The sequence below is a fragment of the Dermochelys coriacea genome, chromosome 8 (assembly GCF_009764565.3).
Source record: "Dermochelys coriacea isolate rDerCor1 chromosome 8, rDerCor1.pri.v4, whole genome shotgun sequence".
In the NCBI taxonomy this organism is placed as follows: Eukaryota; Metazoa; Chordata; order Testudines; family Dermochelyidae; genus Dermochelys; species Dermochelys coriacea.
The window spans coordinates 85,558,007-85,585,409 of NC_050075.1; the positions used below are offsets into that span (position 1 = coordinate 85,558,007).

Sequence of the window (27,403 nt, forward strand, 5' to 3'; positions counted from 1 at the left end):
AGATTTTTAAGAGCACGTTAGACAAACACCTACCAAGGATGATCTAGATAATACTTAGTCCTGCCATGAGTGGAGGGGACTGGACTAGATGACCTTTCAAGGTCCCGTCCAGTCCTACAATTGTATGATCCCAGCAAAGTCTCCCCTTCACCATCCACAGCTGTAAAGGGGCAGCAACCTTTCCTCACCACAACTCCTCCTACTAAACCAAAGAAGTAGGAATAGGGAACGGGAGCTGCTCAGGCTAGTGGAACCTGCTCACATGTGTATGTAATTACCAAAAGGGGAAATTCAGCCTTTTCTCCCACAGCTCTGAAAAAAATTAAGTTATGAGTGGTTTGGGGGCTGGAATAGAGGCTGTGACCCTTGTGCAGCCACTGCAAGGTACTGCAGTAAGTAATCGTGAACCATCAGCTCTTCTCCCAGCCAGCTCCCATAGCTGCCATCTCTCAAATGGGATGGTTTATGTGGACCTTCTGCACAGCCCAGTTCCAACAGCTGCCAGGGTTTGAGTTTCTTCTGTACACCTGCCTCCTGCTTCAGGGCCTTTGGCTCCTGTGTCCTTGGATGAATTTCATCCTGAAGGAGAAGTAAAGCTCAACTACCAATGGGAATAAAGTCATTTGAAAGGCACTGAGGTAATTTTGTGCCCAGGAATTTCATGATGGATAAATTCTGGTTACCGCCCCACAAATGAAAGGAAATTAGTACTGCAAAAGCACTATTAATTCGTTCACTATTCTGGCTGTCTGTGGTCAAGAGTCTGCCAGGATCATAAGTAATATGCAATTTAAAAAAAAATTTATAATCAATTTACTAGATTCTTGGGTCAAATTTTCAAGGGGCCTGGACCAAGGTCCTCTAGCTGTGCTTCCAGATTCAGATTCAGGGTTTTGCTCACACAAATCATTTCACAAGCAAAGATGTGGGCACCAATTTAGAGGCCCCTTTTTGAAAATGTGAATGTAAAATGGAAGGAACAGTCAGTCCCTGTACATTAGGGGGAGGGATAGCTCAGTGGTTTGAGCATTGGCCTGCTAAACCCGTGTTGTGAGTTCAATTCTTGAGGGGGCTATTTAGGGATCTGGGGCAAAAATTGGGGATTGGTCCTGCTTTGAGCCGGGGCTTGGACTAGATAACCTCCTGAGGTCCCTTCCAACTCTGATATTCTATGATCCAGTATGCTCTCGAGTTATGCAGTGTTGGCATGAAGTTTGGTTTTGACCTGGTTAAATGTGATTGCAGGGAGATAAAAGCATGATGAGGCTTATGAACTCAGGGGATTATTCAGCTGGATTATCCCCATATCAGCTTCCCATCATTAACAATTACATGATACCGGTGCCACCTCCACCCCAAAAAGGAGATAAGAACATAAAGGGAGTTAGGCATGGGACTTCCAGGAGGAGACGCTTTCGCCCAACCACCGCACCCAATGGCTTAGAGCAGCTGTTAACAAAGGTATGTGATCTCTTTTTCACCTCCTGTCCCCGATATCTATATTTCTTGCTCCAGAGGTGCTTATACAAGGTATGCTGTCTTGATAATGTGAAGGGGGCGTGAAGTGGTTCAAGACATGCTGAATCTGGCTAGCAGTGGAAGTAGTGCCAGCTTCCTCAAGGGTCCAGAGTAGCAGCCTTGTTAGTCTGTATTCGCAAAAAGAAAAGGAGTACTTGTGGCACCTTAGAGACTAACAAATTTATTCCATTCCATACGGCTAAATTCAATTTAAATTTGTTAGTCTCTAAGGTGCCACAAGTACTCCTCCTCAGGGGGCCAGCGAGGAGTAAGATCAGTAACCCAGGACCAGTGCTGGGGGCACACACCTAAGGCTGTGCACCCTCAGTGTTTTTGTCAGTGCCAGATTACAGTGCAAGTCTGAGTTGGATCTCTACTTTTGAGAGTGCTTTGATGGCACAATCTGGTCCTACATGTTTGCTTTAATGCTGTGCTGAGATACTGTATTGTCTTCTATTCAATGCAACAGCCTGGGATTGTTTTTCACAGCCAAATTAATTTAATCGAATATATTAATAACCAGACAGGCACTAATTCAACTGAGCATCACTTGTAAATGAACCAACTCAAAAACTAGAAGAAGATGCTAGACCCTACCTGTTTTTGTCTCCTCCCCCTCCCCCTCCCCCCCCCCCCCGTTAAAGCACTGTGTACTCCTGAAAACCCAACTTTTGATTATCTTGTTTTGTGAACTCCTTCCAAGGATCCATCTATAAAACATTTCCAATGAAGAGAGTGGTTTTACACATGTGTGCACAAACATGAATCTAAAATCATTTGTTAAAGAGAAATAAGTATATCAAACTGTTCAACAAGCAGGTATGTTCACAGAATCAAGATCAGAATGTTGGGAGAATAATCTACTCATGATTTGTCCTTGTACCCCACCGCACCCATTGATAGAGCCATTCAAATAAAGAATGATTTGGCTTCCAGGCCACAGAAGAACTGAAAAAATGTTTTTTATGGTGCAGGCCCCCAGCGTAAAGGACTCAATCCTTTCTCAGGCAGAATTACCATTAACTTCCATAAGAGCTTGCCAGGATAGGGGCTGTATGCTTAAACCCACATTATAGTCCGAATCATACAAGGAAGATGTGGAAAAGACTGATTGGATCATCTGGTCCATCTCCCTGCCAGGGCAAGATTGTTCTTAAAAGCCCATAGTCAGCAGCTGTGCTGCAAAATGCCCCATCCCTTTCTTTGATGTTATAAGAGAGAGCAGAAACAAATTAAATTTGAGGACTACTTATGTGCTTAAAGTTAGCCACATACTTGTGTGTCTTGCTGAATCAGGACCATAGTGAATCATGAAAAACTCAGAGGCTGAACTTTTTTTCCACATAAAACCCTAATCAAAGAATTTTTAATAGTGTACAATTTAATAACAATCAAAGGCTGCTTGCAGAGCATTCACAAATGGAAACATTAAGTTAAATACATGATTTGCTATGTAAAGTTCACTCTGCTCTAACTAGAATGGCTTTACAAACAGAATGGAGGAATTCTAAATGGATTCTATTCGAAAAGTAAACTGACATACAGGAATTATTTAGACGTCAGATTCTATAGCTGGGAGGAAAGCTGGTTTGGGTTTTGGATACCAAATACAGGTTTTGTAATTTCAGATTTGGATAAGCATTTGCCAGCTAAAAGAAGAAAATATAATTCATCTATTTGGACAGTGTATGTCTGGTAAAGTCACACAGGACCCGATCCTTGGGTCTGGTGGAGCTGTGCTCAATGCAGGACCCTAGGTGATGGGCAAACCTAGCTGTATGCTACCTTTGCATGTCCCTGATCTGCAGGGTTGCCCAAGTGTGTGTAAGAGGCAGCCACAGTACTTTTTTTAATGAATTCCAGCTAGATTGACCTGAGGGTCTATTACATCATCTGGGGACTGCTGGAGTCCAGCAGCACTCTGGCCATGCCCCCTTTTCCCATGTACATTCCTGATATGACCAGTGTCCCTATGCCAGGGAATCCTCAGCTGACTCAGTAGGGCAGCTGTAAGGCCCCTTTGCACCACTGGAGTGTTACATAGGGTCTGAATCAGGGCCACCGATTTGGCACACTTTGATCTATTTGCAGTTCAGGAGGTTAAATTCAGTGAGAGAAAAAGAGGTGAATGAATACTTTAAAAAGGTGTCACCAGTGCTGCCCCTTTGTTCACCTCTAGTTAGGAGTCTCGTTATTGAATGCACTTTTTGTGCTCCTGTTGTAGGACTCAGGAAAATTCCACAAGCCCTCATTACACAGCAATGCATCTGTTACAATGATCTACTTAGGAAAAAGTGTGCACTTGTCTCATGATGACACTGATTACAGAGATGAAATCAAAGTCTATCAGCAACATTGTGGAGGAGAAAACCTTTGTGTCTACAAAGGCAAGCTATTGGAAGGAGGTAAGGATTAAAAGTTGACGAGTTCATTTTAATTCTGGCAACATCTTATTTTCTGGATAAACTGTTGATGTGATATCAAAATGATTTCAGCTGAGCTCACTCAAGATATGCGCATCCAGGGGCTTATAAACCAGCTGCCTCCAACCTAAATCGAGATTTACTGTTCCATGATTGAAAATGAGGCTGCAATTACTTTTGCAAATTATGAAAGCAGGAATTTAGAGGACTGATTTAACAAAATACTGTGGGATAGATTAGTTTGTGGATAGAGATGTATGGTTAATAAAATATTTGCAGGAGTAAACTGTTCTTGAATACTAAATTATCTGTTTCCGAGTAGCAGTAATACATCAATGTATACTGTGTATTGTTCCAGAAGGAAAACTATATTCTGGGGGCCTGATTCTGATCTGTTTTACACTAGTGTGACTCCATAGACTTCACTAGAGTTAATCTGGTGTATGTCAAGAGTGAGAGGAGAATCAGACCTGGGAATCTACTATTCATGAGAGCTGAAAATCACCTCAAGGTTAAGATCAGAAGTCCTCAGATGCAATGAAATCACAGTTGTTCTACTGCATAGGGAATGGGTGGTTGTGGTGCAGGCACATGGGAGTTCTCCATAATCACTATACGTCATACAATTGTGCACTGATTCAGCTCTGCCTAGCTGATTATGGAGGAAGGAGGGGCATCTACAATTAAGGAGGGGAGGATTATCACAGATCACAATCTTTATTCCAGCCCAGGGATTGGAGGAAGACTTCTTCCCATCACTTGCAGAGGAATTTCATAACATTGGCATAAAGCCTATATCCAGGAGCAGCACAATCCCCCCTGTCCCCATGGTGCCATGCTAATGAGTTTCTGTAATCTGAAGTGATAACTACTATTGCTGAAAGGGTGATTTTAATCTTCCAATTGAGAGAAGCATTTGAACCAGCAATTCTGTTTCACTCAATGAGTTATATGTAACTGACTGTGTTTGCTTCTGACTTTTCACTGAATATAATAAAGGGCTATGTCTGTATCCAACTTCCCTTTGCTGGAGAGAATCAGCGCTGCTCAGCCATGTGTCATAAGCCCTATACTGCTAGCTAACAGCTAATGGATACCTTTCTGCAAATCAAGTGGTAGGGGCCTGTGTTTTTGAGGTGGGAGGCTCCGGGTTCTATCCTTCCTGCAGCTGTGAAGTTTTGAATGGCTGCTGTGACAATGTCCTAGCTGACCACAGATATGTTACAGCACCTGCAGGACATGCTGTGGGGGTGGGGACAAGCATGATTTTTGTGGATATCAGCAGGTGGAATTTCACAACATAATGATCCTTAACGCAGATGAGAGGCAAAGAGCCTGATCTCACAGGATCTATAGTTTTGGCACATATACAGACAAAATGGAGGTCACTGGGCACAGGCTGTCAATAAAGCATTAATCCCGTTCTCTCACCAATTACAGAGACCTTTCATTTTACCTCAAAGCGCCACCATGGTTTCCCCTTCAGTCTCACCTTTTTCCTCAATGGGATACAGATGGACAGGCTGAGCTCCTGCTGTGAATACAAGCATCGGAAGAGTGCGAGACTGGGAGGCAAGCATGGATACTTTGGCTTTGTGAATGTGGACAGAGCGTCTCCTTGCTATAGGTATGCTCACAAGTGTTTAGACCACAAAACTTTCCCCACTTTTTTCAAAGCATCTATCAAACGTTTCACCCATTGATCTCTCCAGAGCCCAGGCCGCATCTCAGACGAATGGGGATCTATTGCCTCCCTTGTATTGAAACCAGTTATATCTGCATATTGGATCTGCTCTTGCAATCTTCCCATAGGCAATCTCCTATTGATGTCAGTTGATTTTTACATTGTCCCCATTGTGATAGTTCTCAGGGTACCCAAGCCTGAGTCACCATGTTACGTTCCCTGCCTCCAGCGTGAGGTAGACTTGCTTGTGCTTAACTGGGTATCTGTTCCATGACACCGAAGGCTGTGAGCCACCTGAGCCTTCCCTTCTGGGCTACGCCAGCCCTCACTTTGCCATTCAGGTTAACAGTTAGTGTACCCCAGTCCCTGAACCCCTTTGCAGCATTCCCCTGTAGTATCCAGCCCCCTTGCCACTGACCACTCGCAGAAATACCAGGGTCAGTTGTCCCAAGGGAAAAGTGTACACACCAGCTCGCAGGATTCAATTCAGGATCAGCTTCTTGCTCAATACCAGAGCACTGATAGTGAAAACAACAAGAAGTTTATTTTCAAAATTCAAGAGATTGTGAGTAAGGATAATGGAAACAAGGGTTTAATTATAAAATAAAACCATAACACACTTTCCAAAGGTTAAACTTAACTAGCAGATTAACCTCCTGTTTAATGAAGTTCATCTCACCCAAAGCTTTTTGCAGCATGTTCAACCCAAGCTGGTGGGGCTCCTGTTTTCATGAATGTCAACGCACTGCCCATTCGGAGGATCTTCTTTGTTTCCCAAATATAGTTCAGCAAACCTTTTGAAGTGTATCTCAAGATAAGGTTCTTTTCCTCTGCCGTGTGCTTCCTTGCTGACTTCACATCTCTCTGTTGACTTTGTATGTAAATACCTCCAATGTGCTAGCTTACCAGGCTTAATTTTACATGCCAACAGAGAGACAGGTTTCCTGTTAGTCAAAAGTTGTTTATTCACCTGTTTTTCCACTTCTGCTGTGATACAGAATCTAAATATATTTTCAGTATTCCCACATAGCTCCTTACATAGTAACTGTCCACACATTTCACAACGATATTAACAATGTGTGTGACCCTGACTTTCATTTAAGATCTCTTTGTTGAACCAGAATGCACAGACCAGAATCACGATATTCTTGTAACCCCCTTGCTAATTGACACTGAGGGGTTTTGGGTTACAACCATGTTTTTTGTTTTCAATATGCCAGAGAGTTTTGAACTGAAGACGTATGCTACATCAGAGCATTTGTCAGGGGGAAGATGGAATATCTGTCAGCATGGGAAGAGGCAAAAAGGGCCTTTTGTCAACCAGAGAGGCATGGAAAGTGGTTTGGCATTGTTGGATAAGTATGTTATAGAATCATAGAATATCAGGGTTGGAAGGGACCTCAGGAGGTCATCTAGTTTAACCCCCTGCTCAAAGCAGGACCAATCCCCAACTAAATCAGCTGGATGATTTAACTGGGACTTGGTCCTGCTTTGAGCAGGGGGTTGGACTAGATGACCTTCTGGGGTCCCTTCCAACCCTGATATTCTATGATTCTATGATTCTATGTTTATGCTAAAAATGATCAGCAGTGAAATAAGTAACAATGGTGCCATTTAAACAAGCTGTAGGTTCCAGAGTTAACAATCCAGTCATCTCAGTGAGTCATTCCCATCTCTCAGACCTATTGTTGACTCAGGCAGACATCACTACACCAGTTTACACTCAGTTGTATTCTTAAGGTTTTGTAAGCCACCATTCAAGCTAGATACATAATTAAAACAACAAGAACAAAATTTTAGATTTAGGAGCACAACTCTGCCTCAACATTTGAAGTCCACAGTAATTGCCCTGGCTGCAGAGTTGGTCAATATAGGACATTGCCCAGGATGCAGAAAACAAATATGAGCACAACAAAGCATTCATTTTGTTCATGGGCAAAAACAATGCCATGATCAACAGCTGGAGCGTATGCCAAGAAACTTCAGTTTTAATTAAAAAAAAAAAAATCTGTAGAACTGCTGCTGCCATGTATAATTTTTATTCTTTTCATAAAATATTTTTAAAACAACAATAAACAGTTGGATGAGGTGGGGGAGGCGGAGAAAGGGGAACTGCCCATACAGCCAAACTAACTTTTTAGATAAGCACTAAATTCTGAGGAAAAATTCCATGTTTTTCCACTTCAAACTAATATTTACATGATTTATGTAAATGTTATGTTATAGTTGCTGTGATAAGGTTTTCTGAGGAGTGAAAAGCAGCTGAATTAGGGATGGAGGTACTGTTTCAGTAAATATCCAAAGTAGCTTAAATCTCAGCCTTTCTGAGTGCATGTGTGTGGAGAAGAAAGTCAATTACCTTTATGTAAAATGATATGAGCCTGGAGAAATGGTTCAGATTATTTCATATTGGAAAAACCCAATGATTAATGAAATTCTTTTCTCTTCCACCAGCCCACCCAAATCTAGCTATTGACCTAAAGATACCCTTTTATAAGGTTCCTTTCCCAGCAGTAACAGCTCTATTTTCATGTCCCCAACAAGTCACATCCCATAAAGTCTTGCTTTACTCCTGTATGTTTGGAGGGGAAAAATTGTGAGCACAAATAATTTTGCATCCACAGATTCAGGGCCTGATCCCATGCTCAATAAGGGTTCCCATTGATTTCCATGGGTTTTCGGTCAAGCCCTTAGTGACTTTGCCCTGATTCCACAATAGGTTCTGCCTGGATGCTGGGGTTAGTCTATGCAGAGCTCATTGTAGGTTTGAAGCTCTAGATAGCTATGCACCTGCACGTAGGAACTCCAATATCTCAATGACCTTTAGGAATTTATGGGCACTAATAACTGAGAGGACAGAATGCCTAACACAATTATTCACACCTATATTTTGTGCCCACAAAAGTGGAAGTCAGTTTCTGAAATTCTAGCTTTGGAAGTCTCTAGGATACATCACAGCAGGTTAGAAGCAGCAGTAGAAAGGGTTAGCATGAGGGATTGCTATATTAAAGCTTTATGTAAGAAGAGCAGTTGGATAGGTCATAGTGTTCTAGGAAGGGAATGAAAGGTATAGGAAGGGGTTCATGGTTATGGGGAGAACAGCTGAGAATAAGGGAGAGGGATCATCCCTAGAACAGTTGTCTCGAGGAAAGAAAAAGGAATAAGCAGAGTGGGGTTTTCATTCTTCACTAGGCCTTGGCAGAGTCTCTGGGTAATGTCTACACTACAGACACTACATTGGCACTATGGCACTGTGCGATTGTGGTGATGTAATGTAGGCACTTGCTACAGTGACAGAAGGGTTTTTTTTTTCCCATTGCTGTAGTTAATCCACCTGCTTGAGACATGGTAGCTAAGTTGACTGAAGAATTGCTTGCAGTGTCTGTACTGGGCCTTAGGTCATCTTAACTACATCTCTCAGGGGTGTGAATTTTTCACATCCCATAAGTGATGTAACTAGTTTGATCTATGTTTTATGTGTAGATCAGGCCCCAAAACATCCCCAGGATCCATAGTATGTTGTGCAAAAGTTCCTGAGTTGTACCAGAATTCTGAAAGCAAACACTACCTGCTATGAACTAAGAAATCTTTCAACGGGGGGAGGCAGGTGAGGAAGCAGGGTTTGTTGGTGGAGGTTAAAGCAGCATTAAGAATTGTTTTTTAAAAAAACTAGAGAGAAGGAGAAGAGGAGGAATTGGGCTTGGTCTACACTTAAAAGTTATATTGGCAGCTGCGATGGTCAGGGGTGTTAAGGAGGGAAGCAAGTAGGGAGCGTTCTGTCTCTCAGCGATGTGTTCAGCCCATTGCCTGTTGGCCAAAGTGCAGCTATAAATATGCAATTTGGGGGCTTGTCTACACAGCAAGTAGCTGCACTGCAAGCCAGGGTGTGAATCTACAGCAGCATGACTAACATCCTGTGTGGACACTGCCGCAGTGCAGTGAAAGTCCTGGAGAGTAGCTTAGTGCAGTAGCAGTACTGATGCAGTATGGTACAGCAGGACCAGGATTTGCTCCAAAGTGCTTTACAGAGGTGGGTAAATGGTATTGTCCCACATTTATAGGTGGTGAACCTGAGGCATAGGACAATGTATTTAATTTTATTTTTAACTCACTAGGCATGTGGCAGGTTATGCTTCATACCCTTCCATTCTTCATCAAAGGAAAAATGTGTAGTTTCCAAGTCTCCCGTGTTGTTTTTGTTAGGTGTATTATTGCAATGGGCCTGGACAAAAAACCCTCTCCTCCAAAGAAAAAGATGAAAGAAGACTATGGAGAAAAGCAAGAGGATTCTGTGAAAGATGAAGAGCACAATGAGCCAAGTGAGGGCAGCGTCGAGCAAGAGGCGACCAAACACTCAACTGTTGAAATACCATCAGCTCATGGAGAGGGTCAGGAGCCTGCAGTGGAAATTGGAGAGGAGGAAAGAGAAGAAAAAACACAAAAAGGACCAGAGAATGGATCTGAAGATGACCAGGAAAATGCTAGTAAAGATGGTACAGTATCAAAAATCCCAGTTAAGGAACACAAACGGGGAGGCAGGATTGTCTAATGGAGAGGGCACAGCACTGCTAATCAGGAGACCTGGGCTCTATTCCCAGCTCAGCTGCTGACCTCGAGCGAGTCCCTTTGCCTCTTTTCCACTTTGCAGCCTATGTCTATTTTGTCTGTTTGGATTGGATGCTTTTAGGGCAAGGGCTGACTCTTGCAGTGTGTTTGTGCCTTGCACCACAGGGTCTGGATGCACTCAGTGTGGTACTGGGCTACAGAAAGTAACAACAGCAAATATGATTTCAAAATCTTTCATAATCTAAGTTTAAGGTTTTGTTTACACTGTGACTTTAGCAACCAGTGTAAGTGCATTGATACAAACTCTTGGTGTAGAGACAGTTTACTCTGGCACAGTAGGAATTGCCCCACTCCAGATTACTCTGGTAATGAAGGACAGAGATTTAAGAAGTGTGTGTGTGTGTGTGTGTGAGTGTGAGAGAGAGAGAGAGAGAGAGAGAGAGAGAGAGAGAGAGAGAGAGCGCACGAGCATAGGCAGTGCAGAGGTAACAATGCCTATAGTTAAGGTTGCAGGAGCCATGGGATATATAGGAGCTGAGAGGGAGAGGGGGACAGGAGGTGTGGGGGATGAGCAGGGAGACCGAAGACAGTGGAGATGCAACAAAGGGGGAGGGGAACAGGAGCTTGTGATGGGAGGAGAAGAGAGAGGGAGCAGACGCATAGGAGGAGGAGGGGTAGCAGCCCGGGGGTGGGAGATGGTGGAGGATAGGAGCAGAACAGGGGGCGGTGGTCAGGAGCTGAGGCTTGAGGTGGGTGCATAGGAACAAAATGGGGACATGGCAAGAGTGGAGGGTTTAGGGGGTGTATAGAAGGATGGGATAGGAGTGGAGGGGCTATAGAAGGATGCGGGCAGGGGAAGAAGCGGAGGGGTTGGGAGTTTATGGAAGGATGCGGGAAGGGGAAGAAGCGGAGGGGTTGGGGGTTTATGGAAGGATGCGGGAAGGGGAAGAAGCGGAGGGGTTGGGGGTTTATAGGGGGCTGGGGGTTTATAGAAGGCTGGGGAGGGGGCAAGAGTGGGGGCTGGGGATTTATAGAAGGAGGGGGCAGGAGCAGTGGGGCTGGGGGTTTATAGAAGGATGGGGAGGGGTATGGAGGCGTTGAGGGTTTATAGAAGGATGGAGATAGGGCAGGAGTGGAGGATCTATCTGCAGTAGATTATAATTTTTAGTTGCATAGTTCATTCATTCTTTGCATTTGTGATCAGCACTGACTTTCAGAGTCATTCTTATTCTGCTTAGATTTATAGTATCTCCTTTCTAAGGTCAAATCTAACACAGAAGTTCATGTCTTGAATACAGTATATCCTCATTCTATCTTTCCTACTGGGGCTATAGCACTAAAAGCTGCCTATATGGAGTGAAATAAATGTGTTCACCTCTTGGTTATAATCCTTTCTTGTTTTTAAGCTTGCAGTTTTCTTGTACCATATAACCACCAATGCCTTTTCCATTTATTTGTTTGGCATATATCTATCTATCTATCTGTCGATACAGAAATTGTTAGCATCTCCTGTTTATTCATTTACTTATTTAAGAGAAGCCTTTTTCATAATATATAATTTCTCCATAAATATTTTCCCACTTTCTACTTCTGTCCTCATTTTCATGAGTTTTCTGCACCCACACAAAACTTTCTCATTCGGCACTAGGGATAAGTTTTTGTGATTAGCCATGCCTTTTTCCCTGCAGGGGGTGGACACCTCTCTGACAATTACTGAGAAGGCTTGCCACCTCTGAGGCAGCTGGAATCTCAGTTGATTTGAATGTAGAAAATAAATCTAATCATTTTCTTAATTCTCATTGTGGAGTAATTGTTTATTTGCCTAATTGGTTCCACATCAGATACTCTTCCTTTTTCTCTTTGGCATTTTGTCACTTCAACAAGGAAAAGAGGTGAACAATTAAATTTGAAAGGTGAGAAATTATTGCCCCGAGGGACAGCTGGAGCGTGTCTGATGTGACAATTCTCTTTCATGATACAGTTTTGTTGCCTGTCTGCAGACTGTGCAGCAAATTAATGGTTGCAATGTAAATATTTTATTGTGAAAGGGATTTAGGTATTTTCTGGTTTATGGGAATATAATTAGTCTATTTCTGGGTGGAGTGGAGAACATTTTCTAATACACACATGATTTCAATTTTGAATTACATACAAAGCCCTGATGTTATCAAATGTTCCTAATCAAATTCTCAGTAAGAGACTTGGGTTGAAATCCTGTTCCCACTGAAGCCAAAATAGGATTTTTGCCATTAGCGTCAGTGGAGCTAGGAATTCACCCTGTAACCAAATGAATATATTAGAACTGTGCAATAATCAGAGCATTCCTCTGCAGCGTCCTTTGGCTGACTCTGAATAATTAATTTTGTAGGGTACCAATCTGTTAATTAGCCTTGTCAGTCCACCTTTTGCTTACTTCCCATAGAACATATTGTCCTTCTGATGCTTTATCCGTTACTTAAATTAATTTTCCTTGCAGCAAGTTTTTTCTATAATGAGGATCTCTTCCTTTTGTATGTTGTTCCTGCATTTGTCTATCTGACCTGTCTTTGTTTATTTTATTCTTTACACTTGAATGACACCTAGATCATTGAGTAGCTTTGTTCCATTTCTGTTACTCTAGGTATAAAGAAAATGATTTATTTTTTTGAGGTAATGTACTTTTACAATCCCTCCTGTGGCCTCATATATTCACTTATTGTAAAAAGAAGTGAGGAAATACAAAGGTAAAAGAGGGTTAATGGAGTTAACCTTTCTCTGGTTAATAAGAACTTTAAGTAGTTATGAATTCCATTTTCTGTCTCACGCTAGAGGTCTTCTTTTATTTCAGAGTATGATGAAGATTTTGAAGCAGATGAAGAGAGATCAGATGAGAAAGTTAATGAAGAAGGACAGACTGATGATCAAATGAATGGAATGTCAAAGTCACCCTCGGATGATGAAAAAGATAATTTAGACCATGAAAAGGAGAGTAAAAGCTCATCACAGAAGGCATTACAGGCCTCTGACAGCGAGAAAGAAGAAAGTGATGGATACTCGAACAGTGACTCAGAGGAAGATAAACAAGGTTAGTTGTTTTTTCTTACCATGGTGCAGGGTATTTGACCTGATCTGTGTTTTACATGTTATGTATGCCCTGTTGTGTACATCTAGCCTGCATTTATGTTGAGCTACACATTACACTATGTCATGAAAGTGACACTTAGGGCATCATCCATCACAAAATATCCTTGGCACAATCCATATAGCACAACCCCCTAGAAAGCTATAGATCCAGTCTCCCCCGCAGGTTTGCCGGGCTGTCCCACAGATAATCTAGCTCTGCAACAGCATGCTGTGGAGCTAACCAGAAGTGAAGAACACACGCCAACTCTCTTCCATCTTAGCTGCAATATTCCTGATTCTCAAGACGCTTCGGTTCCCCCCCCCCCCGGCTCAATCCATTCAATTAATCCGGCTCTGGTCTGCACGTTAACATTACTGCACAACCATGGGCAAGGAGAAAGAAAGAAGGGCATATTATTAGCCATGCCACAGCACTGAAACACTTTACACTGCCATAGTGCCTTTCATCTGAGAATCTCAAATATTAATTATACCCAGCAATATTCCTCTGATGTATATAACAGGTAAGGGACACAGAAGAATCACTTCACACCCCATGTAGAAATACAGTCAACTGTGGAGTGCAATGCAACAGCTGTTTAACAGCTCATAGCAATGTTGCAGAATAGTTCAGGATCAGAAATGAAGATGTAGCTACTAGGGGAATTTAGAGGCAAACTAAATACTTTGGGGGAAGATTTTCAGCTTGTGTAAATGTTCATATCTCCATTGATTTCAGTGGAGCTATGGCAATTTACATCAACTCAGGATCTGTTCTTTTAGCCGTAATTTAGCCAGCGGATCTTGGTTAAGACCCCCACTCTAATGAGATGTGTAGTCTTTAACACATCAGTTGCTTTCCATCTGACAGTCCTTATATGTGAGCTATTTGCTCAAGTTAAATGTAAACATTACTTTCATGTTTGTATTCCTATGTGAAATAGGCAAAGGTAAAGCAGCTCTTGGGGAAAAAATTGCAGCTTTCTATAGAAAGACTAAAAGACTTCAGAAACTCAAACCAGGTTTGAAACATGTTTGCATATAAAAAATCACCACAATGATCAGAAAGAATCTTAATTTTTCATTTCTCTAATGATTATCAGGAATAATTTATTTACTGATTTATGGAAAATCAGTACACTTTTAAAAATTGTTTCTGCTTATCAGTGTCTTGCATAATCAGCTTTCTTGTGACCAAATTAGTTGCTTCTTGAGCTGTATCAATTTTGTTATGGTCAGAAGAGAGGGAGTGTGTGTGTGTGTAGAAAGATAACATAACAGTGAGGGTCCTTGGTTCTTCCTAAATTAACATATTTCTTATTAAAGAAACTATTGACTATTAAATACTGCAACACTGATAACATAGTGTAGTTAAAGTGTAGTGAGTTGTTTCCATTAACTTTGTTTCATGCCACCATTTGAAATACAGTAGAACCTCAAAGATACAAACGCAAGTGTTAGGGACTGACCGGTCAACCGGACACCATGTGAAACCGAAAGTAACCAATCAGGCAGCAGCAGAGACCAAAAAAAAAAAATTTTTTTTTTCAAATACTGTGCCTGTATTGCATCTTAAAGGTAAGCACATCTAGGCTGCCGGTCCGGTCCCCACCCCACCCCACCCACAGGGGCAGCCACTTATAGCAAGACACTCGGACTGCCAGCCCAAGGCAGCCAGAGTCAGCAGAGCGGGAGCAGAGCTGGGGTCTGCGCTGTTTTCACCTCTTCCCACCCATCATGGGAGAGGAACATACTGTTTACAGGTTTCAGAGTAGCAGCCGTGTTAGTCTGTATTCGCAAAAAGAAAAGGAGTACTTGTGGCACCTTAGAGACTAACAAATTTATTAGAGCATAAGCTTTCGTGAGCTACAGCTTGAGCTGTAGCTCACGAAAGCTTATGCTCTAATAAATTTGTTAGTCTCTAAGGTGCCACAATATACTGTTTACACACACACACACACACACACACACACCCCCCCGCCTGTCAGGAGCAGGACAAGCTTGCAAACTCATGCCAGGGCTGAGCAGGGAGCTCAGCTGCTGCTGAATATGGCCTGGAGTGTCAGCTAATGGATCTGGAGCCCGAACTGCGCTTTGTTCAGAGTTATGAACATTTCAGAGTTACGGACAACCTCCATTCCCGAGATGTTCATAACTCTGAGGTTCTACTGTATATTAATACTCACTGTGAGTTGTGCACATCGATAAGGGCATGGCATGGCCATTCAGAAATGCCTGAAATTCTTCTCATTGACAAAATGCTTTCAAAAGTATGTGCTCTGTAATTCTCACATTTCATCCTTTAAATTATTTTAATTTGCTTTGCTTTAATTTCAGTTTTTAATTAAACTGGGTAAATTGTACCATTTAGTAGCAGAAAGTGTATTTCCTGGAAAGCTCCCAGCATCATGTAAATAAATATGCACTCTGAATTTTCCCCAAGATCAATTTTAAAATCAGTTGCTTTTTAAATGAAGCTCCTTACTGATTTTGTGGGCTAGAAATTGATCTCTTCCTCATGCAACCCCAATGAGAAATTATTTTAGGCAGAGTGATCACACTAATCAGATAGCTATGAGACTCTTTACTGAAGTGCAACTGGTGAGTTTGCTTTTGTTCTTTGTGGATAGTACTGACACTGTATGAACCACAGCTCAGAGTCAATATTTCTTTCTCTGTGGTTAAAAAATAAAGAGAAAAGGATATTAGGATGCCATTAGAAACATGAAGACTGGTCAAGAAAGGTGCATGTTTAGCACCATCATAATGGAGAGGTTAGAAATATTTGTGAGAGCCTTATTTTCTGGCAGTTGGTGCTGTAAATGTTCTTCAGGCTTCAGCTTGCCACTCCGTCGACATGGATGTGCTTGTCAACAAGATTTACAGTTACACTGGCATTTATATACTGAGGGTGGAAAGTCTGAAAGAGTCCTGTAGTTTTTATTTAGCAGCAGTCAATAGAGGGCTGTAGCACTGCACTTGGTTACAGCTAGAGATGGACCCAAATTGGAACAATGAATCCAAAAGCTCTTGGATTTCCAGTGGGTCTGGATTTGAATTCCTTGATCTAAAGACAGAAAGGTCTTTGGGTTCTGGCTGCAATGCACCAAAAGTCTCTAGAGAACGACTGGTCTCCTAAAAGAGATTTCTCCCATTCAAAATGGCAGAAATCTCCAGAAATGAGTTTGTCTTACGAGATTTTCATCATTGTGGGCTAGAATCTCACAAAAACAGCTTGTGAGATTTCACCACTGTTGAACCCAAACGCAGTGTGCTTTCAAACATTTCTTTCTACTTAGAACTAAAAGTCTGCCACAGGAAAGATTTATCTTCTCCTAACATCCGTTTACTTTGTTGGCATCATAATCCTTAGCCATTTTTATCTACCTCCAGTGTGCTGAGCACAGGGTTTTGTTCTTAGAGAGCCGGCGAGCAATAGCTCATTCAAGCAGGGCTCTTTTGCCATTGAAGTGAAAGGCTGTGTTTATTGAAAGTGAATGCTGAAAAAGAGGCAGCTTTTCAATGGACAAGATTCTGCTTCAACAATATGAAATAGAAGACGACATTGTAGCAGTGGAATTCAAGCCATCAGTAAATCCTTTCCATTGCACATGATTAACTATCTAGCTTTCATTCTTTGGGTAGGCTTAGTTTTGCCTAGATGACACATGCTCCTTGAGGGCAAGAAGTTACAAATTATGTTACAAAATTGTGAAAAGTATGGAAAATTTGAACTGCTGGCAACAATTGAAGCTGATGCATTTGATAAATACACTTGTGTCACCCACCATGGTTAAGATACAGTGCTGTGAGACTGGTAAGAAAAGAAGAATCTAGCTTAGGAATAATGGGTGAGATTTGTTTTTAATCATCGAAAAAGAATGACAACTTTTCTTATTGTGTTTTTGTTAACTATCCCAGGCACTGACTCACCTGTTGAGAGTTTATTGTGATTGTCAGCAATGAATGATGGGCAAGAAAGCAGACTGTCAACAGAAAATTCACTAGGATACTGCTTGTGATCAGCGTAGATGATCACTACTAAAAATGATTGGCGTGAGAGCTGAGAAATGAAAATCAAAAAAATCCACATTCATCTAAAAATATGTTTAAAAAAGAGACTTTATAAGCTAATGGAAGAAAATACACTTTTTTGTAGTTGGACATATTGAGTCAAATTCTGCTCTCAATTACATCCATACAATTCTATTTGAGTTCTCAGTGAGGTTTTTTTTTTTTTATATTTGCATCTTGGCAATCATGGACTCATATAAAGCAGAGAAGAAAAGGATCTATTTTATATCCTATTCCCCTCTAATATTAATACAGGATTTGTTTCCTACAGCACTGTAGCAATGCTCTCATTTGTAGGGATTGAATGCAGTACCTTTTGATCTAAAAGCAAGAGCATCTACTTCTTTAGTTAAGGGGCCAAGTCAGTTAATTTGGGAACAGTAGTAGACGCATAAGCTCCTTTATGTAGTTCCACCCCTGTAGGAGGACAGAGATCCACAATGGGTTAATGCAGGGTACAATTAGAGGGGGGCAGGGAATGGTTTCCCTATCCTGTGAAAATGTTTGAGATTTCAAACATTTGCCTGTTCCAGACTGGGACAAAAATCAGAGAGAATGAAAGAGAGAGGAAGAGACCAAAATAGCCAATATCGTGTGGGTAGAATCAGGCAGAGAAGGCACTTGAACCTGTTGTCTCACACAGGCCTGGATTAACCAACATGCACTAAGTGTGCTCGCACTGGGCCTCCAGTCACAGGGGAGCTCCTTCCCTAACCAGGTATGGCCTGGCCGCCCTTCCATTATGATGGAGGGACAGCTGGGCCAAATTGAGTGGTGTTGGGGAGGATGGAAGGACACTGAGGTTTTTACCTACCTGCACGCTGTAGTGAGAGTCAGTGGGCTGGAGCAGGCAGCCAGGACAGCCACGGGGGGCCTGAGCTGCTGTAGAGTGTGTGCAGGGTGGGCTCGCTCTTCTACCCCCATCCCGACACTCATCCTACCGAAGGCAGGACCTGAACTCTCCCCCACCCCCCCACCGGCACTCCTCTCCTTGCGGCAGGACCCAACCCCCATGTGGCATCTACCCCCTGGAGGCAGCACTCAAATGCCCTCTGCTTCCAGGCTTCCCACCCCCTAGGGGCAGGATATTGAGGATCACATCTGCCCCATGCTGTGGTCATTTCATGCCACCAGAGTGCCGGAAAGGGGATTGGAAAGCTTCTCAAAATGGGCAGCTAAAGGTTTCCTTGTTCGGAGGGCTCCTTGGCTGTTGTAGAGATTTCATCATCTCCCAGCCCCATCCAGTATAGGCGGCATGGACAAAGCACTGTATCATTCCAGCAATCCCTCTCTGGCTTTCAGCTGCCTTTGTTCTTGTGTTCCCTCCTCATGTTCTGCTGAACTCTTGAGACCTGAGAATCGGGGCCCATGGCTAGAACAAGTGCTATTCTCTACTCTTACATTAGAAGATTTTCAGGGTAGGGGAATATGTCTCTCTGTATGGGCTAAATTCTGTCATACTGGTGAAGTGGGTGGAAGCCAAGTTTTCTTGCAGGGAGCTTCTCCCTCATTCTCTTTGTGCATTAATACATGATCTGTGCAGAATGCTGCCACTGGTACTCCTGGAGCACTGAAGATGGGGAGCTGGTATGATGTCAAGCACCTGACAGCTCCAGTGGGGCATAGCTTTTAGAGCAGTGGTGTGTAGTGGGCAGCCCGTGAGCTGCATGCGGCCCATCAGGGTAAGCTGATTGCGAGCTGTGAGACATTTTGCGGACGTTGACAGTCGGTAGGCACGGCCCCCCGCAGTTCCCAGTGGCCGCGGTTCACTGTTCCTAGCCAATGGGAGCTGAGGGAAGCTGTGGCCGCAAAATGTCTTGTGGCTCGGAATCAGCTTACCCTGAGCAGCCGCATGTTGCCCACCACTGCTTTGGGTCTCCCCAACACCCCTTGCAGACTGCAGGAGTAGGTGACGGGGAGGAGGGGCACACAGAGAACTCCTTCAAAATGGCACTAAGTGCTGAGTTCGCTCTGCTAATGCCCCACCTTGAAAAATTCTGCATGTTTGCAGGTATGGTGCCATGTATATTATTAATAACCACCCTCATCATTAATGAAACTTGGTACTGCTAGCCAGTCTCCAGGACTGGAGAGGGGTGTGTGTGGGAGACGTAATGATGGAGAAAGCTAAGTTATTGCACAGTAACGAGTTCGTCAGCTACATTATCTTTCAGCCACATTGTCACCCCCGCCCTCCATCCTCCTCTCGTGTTTAAAAGTCCTGTTAACACCTGAACAGGCAGGGCATTGCAACTGAGGTATCAAGCCTCCACATTTCTACTTCCACCCTCTGGCTTGGCATATGTAGTACAAGCTGTCATGGTTAAAATGTAGATACTATTGTTCAAACGACTCCTGGAATCACACAGCACAGCATACTGTTCAGTAACCCCAGAAATGTGGCTATTTTCTGGGGCACACTATTGGAGAACTCTTAGTTCTGGTAAGTGGTTTACTTCCCCTTTGCTTCCAGATAAATGTGGAACATAACAAGGATGTGGGTTTTGTTTTGGAAACAATTACCAGTGTTCTTAAACCAGTAACTTGTAGTAGTCTGCTGAATTCATATTTAGGCACATAAATAAGTGACCTTCTTTTCACCGGTGCTGAACACCTATAGATCCCATTAATTTAAATGGGTACTCAGAACCTTTGAAATCAGGCTCCTGATTTAGGTCTCCAAATATGGAGTTAGGTGCCTAACTTTAGGCACCCAACTTTGGAATGGTTATGTAAAAGATCTTGAAAAGCTACATGTGCAGGGGAAAGAAGTTTGTCAGATGAAATCTTGTAGGTTTTCTCTTTCATGCTACTGTTGTCACTAAGTGAATTTTTGCTATTTTGTTAATTTGAATGCAGACTTCGTATGACTAAGGTATGTGTACAGTGTGCTTGTTACATGGAATGAACTTTGGCCTAAACTATTACCGTGACTCACTGGTCATTTTCAGGACAAGTTTCTTTTCTGGTAAAATCCTAATGGCAAAACTCTCGTTACCATAACAAAACCACAGAGATCTGTAAATTACCAACCGGGCTAGTTTACATAACCAAATTCTTATATTATTTTATTTTATCATCATCTTCCTTTCCCCTACATCCTAACTACTGTGTGCAAAATTCATTTATGTTTTGAATTTATCTATGCCATGGTCCTGCAAACCCTTAGTCTCATTTTGTACTCAATGGGACGTCTCACTTGCTTAAAGTTGTGCACGTTTGTGACTGTTAGTAGGATCTAACAGTTAGCAGACTGCAAGCTATTTGGGGGCAAGGACTGTATATTTGTAATCTTCCCAACTCCTGTTGGGACCCCTGGGTGCTACTGTATTACAAGTAATGTATGATGATGATGATGATGATGATAATGGGACAAAGAATAATACAGGGGGATCAAATCTTATCTCATTTCGTCTTACCTCTGCATTTATATTGCACTTATCACCACAGAGTCTGAGTTCAACAGGATTGCATAGGTATATCTGAAGGCAGAATTTCACCCTGTGTGAGAGATTTAAAAACATATCCAGATAACTGAGGAGCCTAAGTCCTTATTTTCTCAGCTAATATTATGGGTTAGGCATAAATAAAGAGCAAGTATGAAAGACTTTGGCACTCAAATCCTTATGGCCCATAAGCCAATGAATACATTGTAAAGAATTATTGGCCAGTTCTCCTGTAAAGAAACGAGGGGATGTATGCACTGTCCTGCATCTCCTGTATCTTCTCTATGATAAATAGAAGTCTTTAGCCTCCCAGGCTGATAATCTGTCACCTTTAATAAGCATTATATTAATTTAGGACCACATTCCCCGTACAATTTATGCATGCCTTCACTATACCTACTGAAGTTAATGGGCATTGTATATGCATATCTGAAAGAAATTTTTAGCTCCTGTAAAAATATTGTATTTAAGTTAAAAAAACAAAACTGCAGAATATTCATAACAGTGCATTTGAAAAGAATTAAAGATGTGAGCACAGTTGCCAACTTTCACGTGGTAAATAAGCACCCTGACTTTCACAATAAAATCAAGCTAATCCCATTTCAAAACAAGGCCAAACAAGCCAATCCCTAAGAACCCCCACACTCTGTGACTAGATCCCCCCAACGTGCAGTCTGGGACTGTGGTGGGCCTGTTGGGCACCCCAACTCTCCCCCCCCCCGCCACTTGCCCCTGTTAGCCGGGAGCCGATCAGAAAAAAGAAGCAACAAGCTACAAGCCAAATAAGCTACAAGCCAAAATCTAGCCAAAAAGCAACTCACAAGCCAATTAAGCCAAAAACAAGCCCAATTTCTGCATTTTTTTCATGGGTTTGGCATGTCTGGATGTGAGGGGTGCTAGAAAACCAGAACTACATTGTAAACAGCAAGGATTAATACTGCATGGTGTTAATTCCTGTGTGGTTCACAAGTGATTTCTAATAGATCCATCGAGATGTAGTGAATGTGCCGAAGAACACTGTCTGTTGAAACTTCTTGTCAAATACAGCGGGAGGAGTTTGTTGTAACCCCTTTCCAACTGCTTTCAGAGGTGGTCTTAGAAGCGGATCTCATGTATTATTGGTAGAGATTTCCTGTGATATGGTACATTAACCAAAATAAAATATGTTAAGTGGCTTTGGTTAACTGCTTGTTGTTAGTTTCGGGTGATGGACCTATTCATATAATTGAGGCATTTTGGGCCAGATCCTCAGCTGGTCTAAAGCAAAACAATGGCACTTTACCCCAGATGAGGACCTGGCTTTTTGGGCACAGCTAAATGAACTGGTGCACAGTGAAGACAGATGCTTTATAGAAAAATATTAAAATGAAATTATGTTTACTGTTTGTAGATAGGAAGTCTGCATCCTCTCTCTCATCCAGCAGTACTCTGTATAGCAGTGAAGACGACTCTGAAGCTGAAAAGACGAAAGACCATGTTAAGGGCAATGAAAAGGAAAACATTGACAAGACAGCGACATGTGCGAAGTATGGAAATGAGACTTGGGAAAGCAAACCTCAGGAAAATCAGGAAATGGATGTAGTGGAGGAAGAAATGGATGAAGCAGAAGAGACAAAAGCAGAGGCTGTGATGAGGGAAGAAGTTGAGGTTCTTCATGGAAGTATCATGGAAATACATCATCAAGGCATAGATGAACTCAATGGGGAACTCAGGCATGTAGGGTCAATAGAAAATAATGCAAGGGAAGAGGGGGAGGAGGATGGAAGTAACACAAGGGAAGATGGGGAGGAGGTTGTTCTAGTGCATTTGGAAGGCAGCACTGTGGAAGCTGAGGCTACAAACAAGGATCCTCCTGAGGTTGATGAAGGAGGTGGTAAGTATAGTCTCTTGGTGGAGATGTGATATGTCCAGTGCATGTAAGTGTTGTGTCATTTGCTCTTACCATTAGTGATCGAGATGGCATTTTGATACAGCATGAGAAATTCAGTTATTGGACTATTCTTAGTGTACAATGTAAAACTTTTAGAATGTCATTTTGCTGTATGTGCCAAATAACCACAAGTGGTGTGTTGTAAGTTCATAGTTTGATTTTATGGGTTTTCCAATGTAAGGCTATTTTTTTCATCTCTCTCACTGGTTGGAGTAGTATGTGATAATAGATTTATATAATTATTTTCATGGGCTGCAATACCCTTAAGTTTGACATCTCCTGTAATTTTATAAACTTAGTGCCCGTTTAGATCTCAAGCATAGGAAGTCCTAGAGAATTCTTATGCCAGCTCAGATGAACTGGTTTGTAATTCTTATAATTCCAGCTTCCATAAGGACTCCGAAAAATCTCTTTTATATCATGGTGCTGTGCATAGGTAACCAGATTGGGAGTCAACAGACATGGTTTCTATCTCCAGCTCTGTCACTGACACACTCTCTCACCATGAGCAAATCACTTAACCTCCCCGTGCCTCAGTTTGGCTGTTTGTAAAATGGGGATATTAGTGCTCCAATCTCACAGCTACTGAGGGATGTTTTGGGGGCTGGGCAAGGAGTATAGCTATATCCGCATGAGTAAGGCAGTGAAGGATTGCATACTTGGGTGGGAAGAATATAAGTACTCGGTGTGGAATTTCATCTGGATAGCAGGGAGAGTATCCTGATAATAATACTGGGAATGTCAATGTAAAGTAATGAAGTGGCCTTCTGTAGTGATGCAGATGTGAAGAAAGGGAGTCATAAGCTGCACTAGACAATATTTCTGACTGTATTTCTATGGATGTCGATTTTGCAGTGGATTATATAATGCTCTCATGTAGTTTTAATAGATGTTTGTGGTTTGTTTCTATTGCTTTCTGCTCAAGTGCATCATGTATCAAATAGCACCGTGTGTGCAAAGCAAACACTGTTGAATGCTATGCTATATTATTTGCAAGTCTCTTGGTGTTGGATTGCTTTGGATTGCACTGTATGCTTTGGTTTTGCTATATTATGCATTCAAGATTGAAGAAGAGGGAATAATTTACTATTCAGGAATTCTATTGAATTATTTATAGATGTGTGTTTCTTGAAACTTTCCTTTTACTTGCATGAGGCATCTCAGCTTAAGCAACTTCACCATTAGACTGTCAGATAAGTATTAAGTGTGGTTGAAGATTGAAATAATTAGCAATCATACATTTAGGATAAAGTGCTGTAATAAAAAAAAAAAAGGGAAGAAAGGGATAATCATATGTACTGAGCTAATGACCTCCCATGGGTTTGGCACAAAATAAGACCATTGTTCTTATTTGATCAAATTCCTGAGTGTTTGAAATTAAACCATTTTATACTGTATTTATAGATTTGAATGAAAATTGCATTTGGGATGACTTCTCTCTTTAAGAGGCCCTATTTCAGTTGTCAGGATGAGTAAGTGACAGATGGGATAAGCGTAGTGCAGATAAAAGAACATGTACTTCTCCATCAAATCTCACAGCATCTTTACTGCCTGGAGAATGTCTAAAACTCAGGGGCAGACTAGGGAAAATGAGGACAAAACAAGGGCTAAGTGGACAAAAATAATCATTTAATCATAGAAGTTAGAGATATGAAAGGCCTAGTAGATCCCATCCAATCCAGCTCCCTGCTGGTACAGGACTGTCCTGGTGAATTTGGGAGAAAATAAAGAATTCGTCAAGGAATGACGCAAGTAATGAGAGAATATGGGCCAGGACCTCTTTGAAAGGAAACAAACATTGTGAAAAAAGGATTTGATGGGTAGCACATGCCACCTTGGGAATCAAACTTTCTGTAGGGCCTGATCCCACAATCACCCCCTGCTCACTAATCTAGGAACTGCTGGGCCAGTCCTGAAAATTGCAGAGTGGCATCCACTTCCAGAGAGAGACAATGAGAGGTGAGCAGTTCAGCATCTTGCAGGAATTGCAAAATCAGGCTCTTAGCTCTATTCTGCACATGGGCTACTTTATTTCCTTGTTAAACTTTCTGTCGCCACTGCCCTTCCTCCTATATCGGGTGTTTATGCCCTGCCCTGTTGGCTGATAGCGGATCCAGTTACTGACTGTGCTCCTGCTGACCAGTCTGGTTTTAGATGTTGCAGAAACATTAACCAGATATTAATTTTACATGTAAAGGAGACCATAAGATGAAAAGCTTGTCTGGGCTTATTCAGTTGCCAGCTGAGGCTGGGAGAGGCACCATAAATATGGGAGTTAGGATTTTAGAAGGTTTCAGAGTAGCAGCCGTGTTAGTCTGTATTCGCAAAAAGAAAAGGAGTACTTGTGGCACCGTAGAGACTAACAAATTTATTTGAGCATAAGCTTTCGTGAGCTACAGCTCACTTCATCCGATGTAGCTCACGAAAGCTTATGCTCAAATAAATTTGTTAGTCTCTAAGGTGCCACAAATACTCCTTTTCTTTTTACTTTAAGGAGAGTGATCACTTAAGATGAGCCATCACCAGCAGCGGGGGAGGAAAACCTTTCATGGTGACAAGCAAGGTAGGCCATTTCCAGCAGTTAACAAGAACATCTGAGGAACAGTGGAGGGTGGGGTGGGGGGGGGAGAAATAACATGGGGAAATAGTTTTACTTTGTGTAATGACTCATCCATTCCCAGTCTCTATTCAAGCCTAAGTTAATTGTATCCAGTTTGCAAATTAATTCCAATTCAGCAGTCTCTCATTGGAGTCTGTTTCTGAAGTTTTTTTTGTTGAAGGATTTTAGAAGGTGTGTAAATACCTGCTGTGTATTCTCTGATCTTATTGTGGACTTTGTGACAAGAAGGAGACATCACTCATCCCAAGAGACAGAATTACTGTGTGCTGTATTTGTCATCCTGCTCGGGGCTCTGTGTTTTGACTGACTGTCAATACTCCCTCTTGTCATATATGTAAACTGGGAAGAATGGGAACTGCCAGCTAATCAAATGGCAGAACTATAAGCAGGTCAAAGTAATAAGGTATGGTTCATATTTAACAAAGTTTTCGGGACTTCAGTGAACCTGAAGAAAATGCTATCTATACTACTTTAGTCTGATGCAGCAAAGGAGTCTCCTGGGGGCGAAGGGGGTCTGTATAGTGTCCAAATAACTCCAGGGGAGTGCAGTGGCTTCACGCTGGGGCTAGTACATTATTTAACCAGAACAAGAGTGGGTGGAGGTAAGGCCTGAGGAGAGAGAACAGAGAAGATGGGGAGAAGCATAGCAGGAAGTCTGAGGTGTGAGGAAGAGATGAGAAAAAAACAAGGATGAGGAAAAAAAATCATCTAATCACAGAGACAGGAAGGACCTAGTGGGTGCCATCCAGTCCACCTCCATCCCTGCATGGGATTGTTCCCTGCAGTATGGTTTGTTCAGGCTCCATTTAAAAGCCTTAAGTGAAGGTGTCTCTCACTTCCCCTGGGAGGCTATTGTGCAGCTGGACACCCATCCTGCTTAGAAAGTTTTCCCTGCCATTCAGACTAAATTTGTTGTTCCTTGATTTTGTCCTATTGCTCCTGGGAGCTAAGGAGGCAGGGAACTGGAGGAGAAGGAGAGAAGGAAACAGTGTGGGGGAAGGAAAGGAAGGATGACACTGAGAAGATTGTGGTGGGGAAGAGAAGCAGGAGATATTGTAGGTAAAAACAAAAGGAAAAGAATAATATAAAAGCAGAAAAGGAAGTGGAGAAGTTGTGGGGAGAAAGGGCAGCAGTAGAGGAAAAAAACAAGCCCATGGGAAATGGTGAGAGAGGAAAGGAAAGAAAGTAGAATGGCAAGATGTGGAGAGAGAATGGGGAAAATGAAGAATATAAGAATGGGGGGAAAAAAGAGAAGGGAGGGGAGAGGAGTTTGACTAGCGACCATCTGGTCCCTAATCTACCCTGAAAACCAGTTGGACATAAATGTGTCACCTTTAGTCCTTCCAATAGAGTCCCTCATTGCCATGAGTAATTCTGAAATACCAGGCATCTTAAACCCCATTATACGCACAGCTAGAAGATTAAATAATGTTGGTGTTTATTCTCCAGTCTCAAAAGCATTAATAGCTGTTATTTTCCATGCCTAGCTTGGAGGAACCTCTCCCCTCCATACACTCCTCCTTCCAATTTTATTTTTCTCCCAGAGTGATTTTCTTTGTGTTTCCCATAACACAGTAGCATTATCTGAAAGCAGGAAGGTTCACTGCTTTGGTTTGGAAATGGGTCTAGATTGACTGAAATGCAGTGTTGTTGATACATCTCCCTTAATAAAAATTAAATGCAGTGTAACCATATTATATAACTTTTGAAATTGAAGCCATAGTTGTAGCATTACTTGCATGGTATTTGGAGGGAAAAGCCCAGTTTTCAGGAGGGAAGAGTTTGGAGGAGGCACCAGGAAGTTAATTGTATGCATGGCTAGAACCCATGCTAGCTGACATTACAGCATCTCTGTAAACTGTTCTTTTAACAAAGAACCAGTGTAATTTTACAAGTATATGATCCTCTAATTTTATTCCTTAGCACGTGGTACATGCAACGCTAATGGAAGGGATAGCACAATCTTAACTATAATGCTACAAATGTAACACATATATCTTGACTATGAAACAAAATCTTAAACATCATAGATGTTGCTTT

At 42.1% G+C, this 27,403-nt stretch overlaps 1 protein-coding gene across 7 annotated transcripts in view; it reads left to right on the forward strand.

The window, feature by feature from the left end:
• Positions 1 to 27,403, forward strand: part of ERICH3 (glutamate rich 3) — a 64,198-nt gene that overhangs the window by 25,726 nt on the left and 11,069 nt on the right. For 4 of the 7 annotated variants that reach the window (XM_038412375.2, XM_043520118.1, XM_043520116.1 and 1 more), the window contains exons 7-12: positions 1,246 to 1,461; positions 3,743 to 3,923; positions 5,382 to 5,568; positions 9,829 to 10,118; positions 13,019 to 13,255; positions 22,204 to 22,686. In XM_038412375.2, coding sequence (XP_038268303.1) covers positions 1,246 to 1,461; positions 3,743 to 3,923; positions 5,382 to 5,568; positions 9,829 to 10,118; positions 13,019 to 13,255; positions 22,204 to 22,686 — 1,594 coding nt within the window. Of the gene's footprint in view, positions 1 to 1,245; positions 1,462 to 3,742; positions 3,924 to 5,381; positions 5,569 to 9,828; positions 10,119 to 13,018; positions 13,256 to 14,237; positions 14,316 to 22,203; positions 22,687 to 27,403 lie in introns of all 7 variants that reach the window. The other 3 variants (XM_043520121.1, XM_043520120.1, XM_043520119.1) reach the window with 2 other exon arrangements.